Source organism: Rhinolophus hipposideros (genome assembly GCF_964194185.1).
Source record: "Rhinolophus hipposideros genome assembly, chromosome: 1".
Classification (NCBI taxonomy): Eukaryota; Metazoa; Chordata; class Mammalia; order Chiroptera; family Rhinolophidae; genus Rhinolophus; species Rhinolophus hipposideros.
The window spans coordinates 17,836,885-17,853,243 of record NC_138047.1 but is presented as its reverse complement, the minus strand read 5'-3'; the positions used below and the strand labels follow the sequence as shown (position 1 = coordinate 17,853,243).

General features: G+C 37.6%; 1 protein-coding gene across 1 annotated transcript; it reads right to left on the bottom strand.

Moving 5' to 3' along the window:
- Positions 1-14,278: 14,278 nt before the first annotated feature.
- On the bottom strand, positions 14,279-15,769 carry LOC308498184 (mRNA decay activator protein ZFP36L2-like; the record flags this gene model as incomplete). Its single annotated transcript, XM_081049698.1, is given in 3 exon segments — positions 14,279-15,513; positions 15,516-15,574; positions 15,576-15,769. Coding segments are annotated over 3 exon segments (1,488 nt in total).
- Between the last annotated feature and the right edge of the window lie 590 nt (positions 15,770-16,359).

The window sequence follows — 16,359 nt, the reverse complement described above, 5'->3', positions numbered from 1 at the left end:
ATGGTATTTTATGTCTTTTAATCATAAGTTATCAAAAGTATATTCTTTTACATAAAAACACAACAGTTCACAAAATTCAAAGTCTTTGTTGAGGAGGGCTGAAATATGCAGTTGATAAATGAAAAGAACAAAAAGGAAAATATAAAAATCTTAATATTATTTTATTTTTAAAGGTGGGTGGTGGCTATATTGTTTTAAATATTCTTTATACTGTATATATAGTATGTTTATATGTATTAAATATTTTAGTATAAAACATTAAAAGTATTCTGTCTTTGTGTATGTTATTACACCTACGTTATACAAGTTCCAAAGTTGGCAACGTATTCAGGCAGAGACACTTTAATATACTTGAATATCAGGAATTTGCCAACTCCTGAGCATAGTGAATTGTGAGGTCTAAAGTAATATTACTGGTTAGTATGTTAAAGTTCTGTTTCAGAATACATTCCCATCCTTAACAACTGTTATAAAAGTGATAACTGTGAATGCTATCACATGGAAATATTTAAAATGGAGATTTCAGGGATATTTAAATTGCATTAAAGATTTCTATCTGACTAGGTGATATGAAAAAAATGTTTATATAAACCACTCTCAAGTTTAGCATTGGTGTCTGAGGGAGAAAAAGATATAAGGAATATGTCAGAACCACAGCAGAGGTCTGAGACATTTTGTTCTGTGTGGAAAAAAGTCTTCATTGCTGTGCAGAAATCTCTAGAAATGTTACTCTCTAGAATTTGAGAAGTTGAGGTGAAGCAACAAAAAAAAATATAAGCTTTCTTTTGGAAGAAGCCTGAGCTGAAAACTGATGAAGAAAGAATAGTGCCAAGGTTCAGTTGTATTTTTGTCTCACATACCAACCTGCATTCAGATTTAACCAGGTCATGATGTAAAATCGGTTTGTCTATCATGGCTGGTACATATTTATCTCTAGGACAAACTCACTTAATGACATTAAGGCAAGGTTAGTGTAGATCAGGCCATTTTCAAATGTGGTTTTCTAATTTGTTTAAGAACCTGAGACCTAGTCTGACAACTAACTAGATGATTCTACTGGAGTCATGCTGTAGTCATATTCATTTACTTACTGTTCATGCACCACCATGTTCCACAAATAATACAAAACAACTTAACAACGATATTGATAATGATAATAGTTTTTTACATTTAATGTGTTTTTAGCAGGTTTCATTTTAGTTCTGACAACAAGTCTCTCAGATCAGCATTCACAACCTACTTTTACAGCTGGAGGAATAGCAGTTCCCAAGGATTAGCTGACTTGATCAGTTGTGAGGTAGGTACTAAGAGTGGGAAAGTGAAGCTTAGAGAAAAGAAGTTAAATTGATAAAGAAGACAAAGCTAGTTTGAGGGATTATTAGGAGGTGGGATTTCAACTCGAACTTACTAACTTCCAAGACTGTCATTAACCACTCTGGTACCTCCTCAAAATGTTGCATTTCTGATGGTTTTATCCAACAGAAATGTCATTGCAGTTGATTCATAGTTCCTAAATATGAATTCTAAATCACTATTTTCGTACTATTTTAGAATTATTAAATTTTAAAATACTATTTTTTGAACACTGATGCAATTTAGATTAATTTCAAATTCTTCTGGCAGTATGAGACAATTCACTTTTATTTCTAAAATATTAGTCCATCCGGGGAATTCTGCTTATGTTTACTCATATGATTTTTAGCCTATAAGTTCTAAGAGAAAGTTAACCTTGGTAGAAAAACAGCTGTTTTATCTGTAAAAAAAACCCTGTCAGGGTTGTTGACTTTTATTTTTATTTATTTATTTATTTATTTTAGACATTTATCATTTATATCCCTCACACAGTTACAACCCACTTCCCCCCATCCACTACCCCTCTGACCGCACACATGCATTACATTTCCACTGTCTCTATTCCTAATGCTGTACTCCGCTTCTTGTAACCATATATATATATATATATAAAATTGTAGCTGACATTCATAGAGGAAAAACTGAAGGTTGCTAGATGGGAGGGCCGGGTGGGAGTAAGGGGGAAGGTGAGGGGATTAGAAAGCACAGTCATTAACCACAAGATGGCCACAGGGATATGAAAGTCAATTTGGGGAATGTAATGTAATCAATAATGTTGTAAAGATTTTGTAGGGTATCCGATGGACACTTGTCTTATTAGAGAGACCACCTCAGGGATGATGTGGATGCCTGATCACTGCACTGTACACCTGAAACTGAAGTTGTTGACTTTTGAAAGAGATCAAAATAGTGTGTTAAGGTTTTCTGTTCATTTTATGTTTTCAACAAATATGTTTTCAACCTGACAAAATTCTTTACCTGTGGCTCATTTTTTTATCATTAAAATGCAATTAGTTTCCAATTACATCATAGAAGTACAATAAGAGTATAAGAAATGATAGGAGGAAATTGATACTGGCTGTTTTCCCACTTAAAATCTGGACTTCTTTTAGTTCTGAGGAAAAGCCTGAGCTTGCTTTGGGACACATTTTCTGAGAGCTATTTACCGTGTAGATAATCAAAGTAAATACTTGAATGAACTGTCTGCTGTTTGCTGAATATTAAATAGCAGTAAAACATTACTATTCTAACAGCTATTTTTCCTGGCCATAGATTTTGAGAATCTGAGAATCAAATATGGATAAACCTGGCACTTTGATGCTCCTCCAGGGTCACCAGAACCTACCCTCTGTGTCAAGTTCTTTCTCTGTCGGTGGGGTCAGTTGTCTTTGAGATGTTACACAAACTGCCATTTATATTCTTTGTTCCAATTGATATCAGGGCTGTCACACTTCTGAAGTGCTCACACATAGGGCCCCTTAAGAATCTGAAGCCTGGAACTAATGCCAAGGGCCCATTAATGTGCTCTGATAGCCATGCTAAGCGTTTCTCCATAGCCCAACAGCTGATGTGACCTGGGCAAGGTGACTCTGGGTGTGCCTGAAACCAGCCAGTGAGATGGTTGACTTCATCTCTTACAATAGGTGTTGATGGCCTTTATCCTTTTCATACTCTTCCATTTGCTGTGGGAACTCGTTTTAGAATGTCAAACTGATCCCCCAGCACCAATATATGTCCTTGAACCATTCTGAGGGTCCTCAAATATGATGGAGAACTTTCTATTTTCCATCATTCCCATTTCTTTGTAATTTGGTCCTTTTTTTCCTTATAGTATTTCTGGCCACCCACCTCCCCTCCCCAGGATTCTGTCAACAGATTAGACATAGATCTTGTCAAAGCTTTTGTGATCCGGACATGACAAGCTTTTCACTTACTAATGTATAATGTAGACTTAGGAAAGTATGTCATGGAAAATTAAATTGGGAATGCTCTATAATAATCAGAGAAAATTAAAAATTAATTATAAGAAATTAAACATTAAATAATTGAAAATTGAGAAATAAACCACAATATAATATTTAAAGTTAAGGGTGACTTACGTGTCCAGTTATAAAGACATTCTGGGGATATAATACACAGCCTGGTGAGTATACTGGGTTTCCCTGAAAATAGGACCTAACCAGAAAATAAGCCCTAGCATGATTTTTCAGGATAACATCCCCTGAACATAAGCCCTAATGCATCTTTTGGAGCAAAAATTAATATAAAACCCAGTCTTGTTTTCGGGGAAACCAAGTAGTTAACAATACGATATTGTATATTTGAAAGTTGCTAAGGGATTAGACCTCAAAATTTCTCAGCAGAACAAACATGTATAATTGTGTGTGGTGATGGATGTTAACTAGGCTTATTGTGATCATTTCACAATATATACAAATATAGAATCATTCGGTTGTACATCTGAAATTAATACAATGTTACATGTTAATTATATCTCAATTAAAAATAAAATAAATTTTAGGTTGACAAAGATAACATTAATAATTATTTCTTTAAAACCAAGTAGTTTTAGGTTTATGCCTAGGCATGTTGAAAGTCTGAATTGCTCACATATAACACTGTGTTTAAAACTGACCTATTTTACTAAGAATGTATCAGATGCAACCTTTGTCTAATGATTGGGAAATGGATATACACTGAGAGCCCAGTTGTCAATAAGACCTCTGTGGGTTCTTGCAGAAACACTGCGCTCAGTATCGACTTTGCTTTTGGAATCTAGGACACAGCTGAAATTGCTCAGTGCCAATGACTGTCTCATCTGGAGTAATCTTTCTAACAATCTTTTTTGGCCTGATAGATATTTCAATCTCACACATTCGCCAAATAGACATCAGCTCTCTTCTTTTTCCACTGTTTCCTTGAAGAGACCTGATAGACAGTTCACTGAAATGAGAAAATGAAAACTCGACTTTTAAAACAATAGTGTACAGTTAAGATTACCGTTTAATATGAGATAGCTTCTCCAAAAAACAGATTTTGGAACCCTTGTTATAAGTTCATAAATGGCCAAATTTAGCATTGAAAAATAATAATTTTTGTTTATGTATTCCTCAGTAGAAGGACATTTGGCTGTTACCAGTTTTTGGTGATTATAAACAAATCTGCTATGAACATTTATATACTTTTTTTTTATATGTGAACCTAACTTTTTTTTTACTTGGATAAATATTTAGGAGTAGAATTGCTGGGTTGTATAGTAAATGTATGTTTAATTTTAAAGAAATTGCCAAACTATTGTCCAAATTGGGTGGGTATACACTTTGCATTCTCAATAGGAATTGAGAAGTGTTCCATTTGCTCTGCATATTTTTGACAGGTTACTATTGTCAGTTTATTTATTTATTTGTTTGTTTGTTTGTTTAATTTATTGAGGTGATCAGCATAGTTAAAACGGCCATATTACCCAAAGCAATATATAGATTTGATGAAATCCCCATGAAAATCCTAATGGCATTTTTTAAAGAAATTGAACAAAAAATGATCAGATTTGTATGGAATCAAGAAAAGACCATGAATAGCCAAAGTAATCCTATGAAAAAAGAACAATGCTGGAGGTATCGCACTCCCTGACTTCAATTTGTACTACAAATTGACAATAATCAAAACAGCATGGTATTGGCAAAACAAACAAACGAACAGACCAATGGGATAAAATTGAAAACCCAGAAATAAACTCACATATATATGGATAGATAATTTTTGACAAAGGAACCAAAAACATAAAATGGAGAAAAGAAAGCCTCTTTAATAAATGATGTCAGGAAAATTGGAAAGCCACGTGAAAAAGAAGGAAATCAGACTGCTTTCTGTCACCATGTACCAAAATTAACTCAAAATGGATCAAAGATCTAACACAAGACCTGACACAATAAACTGCACAGAAGAAAGCATAGGTACTAAACGTATGGACCTTGGGTTCAGGGAGGATTTCATGAATTTAACTTCAACAAAAATAAATGAATGGGATTATATAAAACTAAAAAGCTTCTACACAGCAAAAGAAACCATCAACAAAAGAAAGAGGAGACCATACGAATTGGAGAAGATATTTGCAAACTACTGTAAAAAAAAAAATCATTCTTTAGTTGTTTAGTGGTATTACATCATGGCTTTAGTTTTAATTTCTCTGATGACTAATGATGTTGAGCATATTTGCATGTGCTTGCTGCCATCCATATATCTTTTTTTTGTTCAATTGTTCAAATATTTTCCTCATTAGATAATTTTTAAATATCATTGTGAGCTCTTTATATAATGTGAATATGTCCTTCATCAGATGTTATTTGCAAATATTTTCTCCTAGTCTATGCCTTGTCTTTTTAATACCTTAACAGTGTCTTTCAAAGAGCAGAAGATCTTAATTTTGATGTTCAATTCATCAATATTTTTTCTATTATGAATTGGAATTTTGGTGTCACAAGTAATGGCGTATAACTCAACAATAAAGGGAATAAACCATACACATGAAAACTCGGCTGAATCTCCTATACCCTACATTAACTGAAAGAAGTCAGACTTGAAAGGCTACATAATTTTTGATTCCATTTATACGAAATTTTGGAAAAGACAAAACTATAAAGACAGAAAATAGATTAGTACGTGTCAGGGGACAGGGGTGAGGGGGAAATTGACTACAAAGGGGAGGGAGAAATTTTTTGGGGTAATGCAACTGTTCTAAACCTTGATGGTGCAGATCGTCCAACTATATGTGCTTGTCGAAATTCATAGTCCTGTTCACTAAAAGAGGTGGTTGTAATGTGTGGAGATTATTCTTTAAAGTTTTAATTAAACAAAAAGCAATTGTTTTTACTTCGTTTCCTGAGTGCATCTCACTTCTTTTAGGAAGGAGTTCTGAAAGCATCAAGGAATTAGATTGGAAAAGCATTTAAGAGATTAAGAAAGGAATCATGCAACCCTATAATATTAGGTTGGTACAAAAGTAATTGTGTATTAAAAGGTTAAAAATAATTTCAAAAACTGCAATTACTTTCACACCAACCTAATACAAATGATAATACAGAGAAAACATTTGTAGAGAGTGAGATGGAATATTATGCTCTATGGTTCATTAGGGTGGTGGGGCATTGTGGCAGACATTTTGATGATGAGTCCTAAAATCACTTAATTTACTTCCAGAACATACTATTAGATGAAAATTTCCTCCCTTGTCATTATATGTGGCCATGTGACTAAATCCTATAGAAGTTTGCATGCTTTCTAAGTTTGGCCCATAAAAACCCCATAATTCACCATTCTTTCTCTTCCCCTCAATTCTGAATGGATGGAGAAGATCTAACAACAGATTTAAATTCCCATGGGATGGTGGAACCACTAGGTGGAAGTAGCCTGGATGCTTGAATGACCATACAGGAGAAATCCTTCAGATGGATTATTAGATAATTAAAAATAAACTTTTATTTTGTTAAATCAATTGTAGTTTATTAGGTTTGTTTGTTGTAGCACTTAGTATTAACTCAAACAAAAACAATCATGCTTCCTTGCCTGTTCAGGTATATGAAAAGGTTGGAATTTTGGGTCAGAGGCTTATGAGATGATAAATTCATGAGGGTGGAGGGCTTCAGATATTTTTGGATGTGTCATTTGCAGTGATAATATTTTGACCTATGGGTTTTAGGAACATTTTTTCTACTTTAGTTTGGGCTAGATTGTTAAAAGATACCTGATTTACCTATTCATTAACGGAAGGCATGTATTAAAAACGTTTTATTACATTGGTAGATTTTTCTATTTCTCATTGCATGTATCAATTTTTTTTTGCTTTATATTAATCAATCTTATGTTATTGCATATCATTTTAGAAATGATACTCTTCCATGTGTACTGTACCCTTAATCATTGTGAATGACCTATTGCTAATAATACTCTTAGTTTATAAACAAATCATTTGGTGTTAATGGAATTATACAAGCTTTTCTTTAGTTACTATTTGCTTAGCATATAAATTTCTATTTTTCTATCTTCAGATTTTCTATATCTTTATGCTTGTAATATATTACCTATAAACAAGATACACATACACACACACACACACACATATATACAGAGAGGGTATGTGCTAAAAAAAGTATACACATTTTAAGAAAGGAAAAAACTATTAAAATTGTAACAATATATACCAATAACAAAAGATGAATACAAGTCATATATATGTATATATGTATGAATTAAAAATTGTTTACAATTTTCTTTCTTAAATTGGAACATTTAGTTTATATAATTTTAAGTTATTTGTATTTGTAATATCCCTATTATTTTATTTTGAGATTTCAGTGTGTCTCACCCACAGTACAGATTTAGTGAAGTAGTACATATGTAGATTAATGGAACAGAATTGGGAATCCAGAAATGTACTTATACCTGTATGGTAAATTGCTTTCAACAAAGGTACTAGGGCAACTTAATAAAGAAAGTCTTTTCAACAAATGGATATCCATATGGAAAAAACATGAACATTAGTCCTTACCTCACCTTCTACAGAAAAATTAACTTGAAATATAGACTTAAGTGGTAAACTTACAAGTATAAAATTTCTTGGAGAAAACATGGGGAAAGATCTTTATGCAACTTTGAGCAGGAAATTCTTCTTAGATCTTACACAAAACAGGTGATTATATTGCAAAGAGTACACCATTTCTTAAGATTCACATTAGAAATTGTATCTGCATTTCAAAATGATTTCAAAATTACACAAAGCAAAATTTGGTAGCTCTGAAGAAAATCCTTTCAGACAGTTGTGATACTAGAAGGAAAAGAAACAATTTATTTCTTTTCTCTAGGTTGGTAAAATAATATTTCAAAAACGACAGATCTTATTGATAGAAAGTTTTAACTTTATTATTATTCAATTCATGCCAATTTTAAGGCTGTACTCAATAGACAAGTTATTCTTAATCTTTTGGAATTTGATACCTAATTGGACTTCATGATTATTTTACTTTGTTATATAGAACCTTTGCATTTCAGATATTGTGGTTGTGTTAACCAAATCTGAGCACTAGCATTCCTATTGTGCATTGGCTAACATCCGACCTTTTGCTTATCTACACCAATTTTAGCTGCTTCTCAAATCTCTCAAGGAAACAACTGTTTTCCTAACTTATAATATTGATCACACACACACACACACACACACACACACACACACACACGAACATATATGTCAATATATCAATGAAATACGCATTGGTTATTTTATGCTCAGGAAGATTTATATAAACATTTGTAATGAGCTAATGTACATGTTTGTGTTATTTTTGTTACTGTTATCAATGTCCTAAATGTGTTTGTTGTTCAATATTTGTTAGTGAGGAGGGAGATTTTGAATCTTATCATGTACCATTCTGGATGAGAGTGTTATGTTTTTTTGAATAAAACATTTCTAAGTTGTCATCTCCTACAAAGCATTTTAAAGTTTGTTAGTTGTGAATTCATATTTCAGATGCATGGTAATTTTTTTATCAGCCTCTATTTTTGAAAAATGTATTGTTTTAATAAACATTGCTTTAAATTTAAATCAAAGTGGAGCTTGGACTTACATCAGGCTCCAATTTTGAAAAAGTAATCATTGTTTTGATAAACATTACTTTAAATCTCTGAACAGAAAAGAATATGGAAGACTGAGAGCAAGATTTGATAACATACAATGAGCATAGATTTTGAGGTTTGAGTCTGGTTCTACTATTCACCAGATATGTAGCCCCAGGAAAAAAAAGCATCTCTACAAATTTTAACAGCTCACCTAAAATAAATTGAATATTACCTATCAGACAGGGTTGTTATGTATATCAGTTAAGTAAAATAGGCATGATGACTCTTACATAGGTACTCAAAAATGTATTAAATTGGAAATTCCAGAAATAAACAATTTATAAGTTTTAAATTGCACACCGCTCTGAGTCGCAGGATGAAATCTCGTGAGTCCTGCTCTGTCCCAACCAGGACGTAAATCATCCCTTGGTCCAGAGTCTCCATGCTGCTGACACTCCCTCATCAGGTGGTCACTGAGTCGCCCTCCTTATCAGTTCTGTCGCAGTATTGCAGTGCTTCTGTCCTAGTCACTGTTATTCGCCTTAATAATGGCTCCATAGTGTAAGTGATGCTGGCCATAGAGAAGCCTTAAAGTAAAATGCTTCTTTTAGTGAAAAGGTATGTACAACATGAAAATATTTTGAGACAGATAGACCACATTCACATAACTTTTACTACAGTATATTGTTATAGTTATTCTATTTTGTTGTTAATCTGTTGTTGTGCCTAATGTATAAATTAAACTTTATCATAGGTATGTACAAGGTCTAAAATTAAGTTCACGAACTTGTTATAACGATGGTGCTAACCTTTTTTTGATATCAGAGGGATTATTCATTATGAATTTGTCCCAGCTGGACAAACAGTTAATCACGTTTACTATTTGGAAGTGCTGAAAAAACTGCGTGAAAAATTTCGACGACCTGAACTTTACACCAACAATTCATGGCTCTTGCATCACGACAATGCACCAGCTCACATGGCACTGTCTGTGAGGGAATTTTTAGCCAGTAAACAAATAACTATTGGAACACCCTCCCTACTCACCTCATCTGGCCCCCAATGACTTCTTTCTTTACTCGAAGATAAAGGAAATATTGAAAGGAAGATATTTTTATGACATTCAGGACATCAAGGGTATTACGACAACAGATCTGATGGCCATTCCAGAAAAAGAGTTCTAAAATTGCTTTGAAGGGTGGACTAGGCACTGGCATTGGTGCACAGTTTCCCAAGGGGAGTACTTTGAAGGTGACTGTAGTGATATTCAGCAATGAGTTATATAGTACTTTTTCTAGGATGAGTTTGCAAACTTAATTGTCTGACCTCATATATATGGAAAAAAACATAGTATATATGGGTTCTTTGGTACTATTATTCGCGGTTTCAGGCATCTACCTGGGGTATTGAAATGTATCCTCCATGGATGAGGGGGGACTGCTGTATCTCTCTCTATTACGTTTACTCCATTGTGTGACAATCGAGGAGCATCAAGAGATCCAGTCAGTTGGAAACAATGAGAAAGGTACTTAGAGTGAGAGGAGGCACTCACTCTTGTCAGAGAAAGTTTATAATAAATGAATTCTTCTGTTTTTGCATTTTGAAAACCTTTGCCTCTGCAAGATGCATGCTAGGTATTGTACACAATTATATTAAAGTGGCAGAGTTCTCATCTCCAGAAATTGGAAATTATAGACAACACCGTTGACACAGATGTTAAACTGAAGGCAACAAACAATGAATTTTCAAGAACTTTTTATTTTCAGTAATTTCCTAAGCCCCATTGAGGTGAATGATTTTTATGGAGGATTGTTTGAAGCAGTCTATTTTTTTTCTGTGAATTAAGCCAAAGCATCAAAGAGCTGTGCAATGATCTGTATTGTTTTGGTTTACTCACAAAATTCTTTTAAATTTCTTATGCATTTGCCCTCCAATTGATTACATTATAGTATGCATATATTTTTGCATTTATTGTAAATAGTTGGGAAGCTGTTGAAGATGTAATTGAGCACACCACTCAGTAGCTCTTGTATGTAGACCCATGGAACATATGGGGTAATTGCAGACTTAAGCATTATACCTTTGGAGATGTTATTGGCTATCAGGAATCTCTAGAATTAATTTGTGGCCCAATTTTTTAACCATAGCACCCATAACTATACACTAATGCTTAGTCTTATAGTTCAGGTATATATAGTTTTCTCACGTTTTGTATTTACTTTATTTTTTTATTTTACTGCATTTTGTCAGTTTGTCAGTATTTGTCAGTTCTTCATATCCTATATGTCTTGGTGTGTATGTAAAGTAAATAGATAATTCCTTTAAATAATATTTATTTTATTATCAGGATTCTGGCAATGCTTGTTCACTTTTTAAAATGAATTCCCTAGGAATGTTTTAGTTTAAAATTCACTATTGTATTTTCAACACATTAAAGAGAATTAAAAAGAATGGGGAATTAGAAGTATGCAAAGACTGGGAAGCTTAATAATGGTAGCTATCAGAGAAGACAGAGATATGGATATACTAATTAGCCTTTCACAAATAATTCAAACTACTCTCTCTAGTATCAAATAGCCAGCTTCTTAAGAAACAACAGCCATATTATTCTCCAAAATAAAAATGCTGCACATCACACAAAAAAATATTTCTGAGGCTATAAATCAGAAATGCCTAAATGATGCCTAAAATTAAATATTTGTGTATTCACAAACTTCCTGCTCCACAAATAAGGACTCCATCCTACTATTTAGATAATAAAAATTATGTCTTGCTGCTGGGGATTAGTGAAACTACCATTGAATTAAAGAATAGCTTTCTAAGTGAACTTCATTTTATCACTTCCTTAAGCATAATTCTTGACTATTTGTGTCTCTCGTGCCATTCTTTCAGCTTTTCCAGTGCTTGAAGCAAAGTTATAGTTACTATTTAAAGTCATCCAAATTAATTAATATTCATTCATTTTCATTGTGTATGAGGTGTTATGGTAAAGAGTAAGAGGATGATTGTAATCTTAGGCAATCTACCATTGGCTCTTGTTGTAGTCAATTACTCTGCCATCTTTGAAACATTTTATTTGGTTTCTATTCTGTCTTGCTTTCCCTTTATCTCACTGTCTTTTCTTTCCAAATTACCAACCTGGTATTTCTTATCTTCCTGACCTTTGAAATTGACATGGCCCAGGCCTCAGTCTTTGGCCCTTTTTTCCATCTATACCAGCTCCCTTACAGATATCATACAGTCTTGTGGTTTAAATATTATATAATAATAAGAAGACATGTTACCTTGTGTTTTACATATGTATTAAATATTATACACAACGTGGTTTAAATATCTGGACTCCAAACCTTGCCCCTAAAGGCATATAAGACATATAAGACTATGACTCATATTTCTTTTTTTTCCCCAAAAAAAATTTTATTGGGGGAAAACTACAAAACATATACAGTACAATGTTTACAGTCACAATTTGTAGTGAACTGATTCCCCAAAATATATTACAACTCAAGTTGACTTATCTTGTTACATTCAAATACCTACTTCTGTCAAAGTAGTCCAGAGTACATACATACATACTGCTCCAACTGTACCTACGTACATACAAACTAAAGCTACTGCTCATTCATCTGCTGTCCAGGAAAGCATTCCTGCCTTTCTACATGGGAAAAAAACATACTACAAGTTTTGGAAATTTCTGTTATTAAACAAGGCATATTCATGTAATACATACCATTTTAGCACTAAGAGTTGACCTCTTCACTTTAGCTATATAAAAAAAAGTGGTAAAAATCTTTTCCTTTTGTGCCGTTGAACCCATCCTACATTCAAATTGTCTCAAGAACTAATAGACAAAATACTTACTTGGTTGAGTAAGATTTAAGGCAAGTTCTGGCCCTTCCAAAGGCACTGTGAGACTACCCTCCATTATTGCTACATGTCTACACACAGAGTTATGTCACAGTAGAAATGGTGGAATAAGCAAACATTTTTTTGCTAATTTATGAAGTTGGAATGAGAAAAGCATGCCACATTTAAGCCTGATTGCAAAGTATGTGGTCACTTTTTTTCTTTAAAGTTGGATGGGCTACAACATTATACATTCTAAGAAAACTCGTAAGACATTTCTTAAACTACTTCCAAGCATCAAGATAGATTTCTACAAAGAAATCATGCAATCTTTCAAAATTTACGTAAACAAGGAAATAAATTAATGAAATAAATATTACATACAATCTCTGAAATTAAGATGTTTTTTTACTCATTTACAATAAAATAACCATGTGAAGTTACAAAAGGCATATATTACTGTGAAAAGAACATACACTCCACATTTTGCCGATAATAATGGCAATCATAATTTAACATAATAAAATATATATCTATTGCTTTTCATTATACTTGATAAATACAGTATGAACAAAATTTTCAATGTATACTTTTCACAAGATAATAAATAAGTTAAATAGTTTTTTTCATATTGAGTTGTGGTGCAGTGGTGCGAATCAACTCAAAACAGCTAAAAATTCAGCAGTTATTCTCCCAACAATTACAAACTAAGCTCTGCCCAAGGCTTCCAAAGAGAGTAGACAAAATGGTTCTAAATTAAACACCCACTAAGTGCTGGCAACGAAATCAGGAACCAATATGAAACTTTGGAATGCAAGGTTTGTTTTTTCCAGACACATAAGTTGGTTTAGAAAAACAAAACAACATAACCTATGGAGCAAAGGGCTCTACTATCAAGGCATATTCATGGCAGAATATTAAATTCTAAAAGCTTATAGAATTCTAAAAGCTTATAGGTTTAGTAAGGTGGTGGCTTGTTTACACTGTTCTGAAACAACAGTGAGGAACTTCTCTCAAGACAAAGTTCCCACATCTGAACTAACGCTTTTCAAGTGTCGATATGGAATGGTGGTTGGTAGCTGCTGGTGCTGGGTTGACTTTTCCTAAAGTCCCAAACTCATCTGAGACCTAAAATAAGTTAAGCGTTTGGTTTTTTGTTCTATTCGGATCACAACTGCCCTGTTGTGAATATTTTGTTCATCAATACAAAAAGATCGTTGACTTTTTTTGTTCAACAAGAATGAACCTTCGTATAATAATAAAAATAAAAAACAAAAACTGGAGAAAACCGAAAGGGTAGGCGTGGGGGGCCCACCCGGCACACAAAAGTGCTCCGTCTGGCCTGCAGGCTAGTCTGCTTGTGGCCTATTTCACCCCGAACTCCCCTTAGTAGGAGCAAGGTGGCAGAGGCGCCCTCCAACACCCCCAGAACGGCCTTCCCTTCCTCCTCCTCCTCACTAGCCCTGTTGTCTCAGTCGTCGGAGATGGAGAGGCGGCTGAAGATGGGCAGGCGGCGGCCCGGGTCGAGGCTGGGAGACTCGGAGCCGCTGAGGCTGCCGGAGCTCAGAGAGCCGCTCAAATAGCTGTCGCGGTCCGACAGCGAGTCCGGGGGACTAGGGGGCGCGTCGAACACTGGCGACTCCGACCGGCGGCGCGGCGGCTGGCAGTTGTAGGGCGGCGAGGGAGGCGCAGCGGCGCTAGCAGGGAGGGGCGCGCTGGGCGGCGCCGGGGGCTGCGCGGGGGGCACCAGGCCCTGCTGCTGCTGCTGCTGCTGGCTGCGACAGTAGGCGGCGGCGGCCACCGCGGCGAAGTTGTGGGTCTGGATGGCGAGCGGCGTGATGAGGCTGCTCAGCTCCGGGCCGAAGATGAAGGCGTTATTGGCGCACGAGGCCGATGAGCAGGCGGCACACGGGGCCCCGGGCGCCAGCAGGTCCTTGGGGCCCTCCGTGCCGTACAGGAGGGTGGCTGCTGCTGCCGCTGCCGCCGCCGAGGCACAGCACGTCGGGGCGCCGGAGGGCGTGGAGGACGCCGAGGCCGACGAGCAGGACGGAGCAGAGGAGGAGCAGGACGAGGCCGATGAGCAGGAGGGCGGGGGTGGCGTGCGCGACGTGGGGCTGTCGAGCAGCAGTGGCGACTCGACGCCCCCCGGGGGCTGGTGGTGGCCCGACGGGAAACCCGAGAAGCTGAGGCTATGATGCAGCGTGGGCGCAGGCTCCCGCGGGAAGCCCAGGTGCAGCGCCTCGCGCGCGCTGAAGGCGCGGAGGTCCCCAGAGGGGCCCCCAGATGGCGCGGGCCGCCGCTCCTCCGCGTTGTGGATGAAGTGGCAGCGCGGCCCGTAGGGGCAGAACCCGAGGGTGTGGAAGGTTCGGCACAGCTCTGTCTTGTACTTGGGGTGGCGGGTCAGGCCGCGCGGCTCGTGGACGCCGTGCGCGAACTGGCACTTCTCGCCGTACTGGCACGTGCAGCTCTCTTCGAAGGGCCGGCACAGCTCAGTTTTGTAGCGAGTCGAGTTGATCTGGGATCCGCCGCCCCCCAGCTGCTGCTGCTGCAGGTGCAGGAGATGCTGGCTGCGCTCACCGTTCTCGCTGAACGAGCCGTCCCGGAATTTGTTCTCCTGGTTCAGCAGGGCCGTGCCGCCACCCCCCGAAGGCTCCTTGAGTGTGCCGTAGGGGGCTGGGCTGCCGGCCGCCGCGCTGCCGCAGCTGCTCCGTTAGGCGCGCCCGGGAACTTGGGCGAGCAGCTGCCGGGGGTAGGCGCGGGGGGGGGGGGCGAGCGCGTGCAGGTTGCTGGCCGAGTGCCGTCGGAGGAAGCCCCGCGTGAAGCCCGAGCTGCGGGTGGCGGCCACGGGCGTCCCCACCGCCTTCTTGTCCAGCATGTTGTTCAGATTGAGGTTGGCCAGGGATTTCTCCGTCTTGCACAAGAAGTCGATATCGCAGAAGGAGGGTAGAAGTGTGGTCGACATGTTTCTGGATCCTGTAATGGTCGGAGGGGCGAGCAGAGAGGTCCGGAGGAGCCCTCGGGGCTGCGCGGCCGGGCTCGAGCCACGACGAATAACGGGCGAGGGGCGGGGGAGGAGAACCAAAAGTTGGCTGGGGCGAGAAAAGCGGGAGAGGGAAGCAGCGTGGACTGGTGTGTGGGCGCTGGGAGTACGGAGTGGGGGGAAAAGGAGAAAGAAGAAAAGAGCGCTCCTCCGCGCCCCGGGGTGCCCGGCCCGCCCCCCACTCCCCAGCGCGAACTGCTGGTATGACTTATATTTCTAACTGCCTATATGACATTTGGACTTGGATCTCACACTTTATACTTCTTAAACTGAGCTCCTGATTTCCCCCCACAGCCTGATACTCTAAGTTACCTCCAGCTCAGGTAGATGCAACTGCATGCTTCTAGTTGCTCAGGCCAAAATTCTTGGAGTCACCTTTGACTCCTCTCTTAATCTCTCATTTTAAAAAGAATCTATCAGTAAACTCGACTGGTTCATTTTCCAGGTATATCAAGGTTCTGACTGCTTCTACCACTGTTACCGCTCTCATCCATGCCATCATCATATTTTAC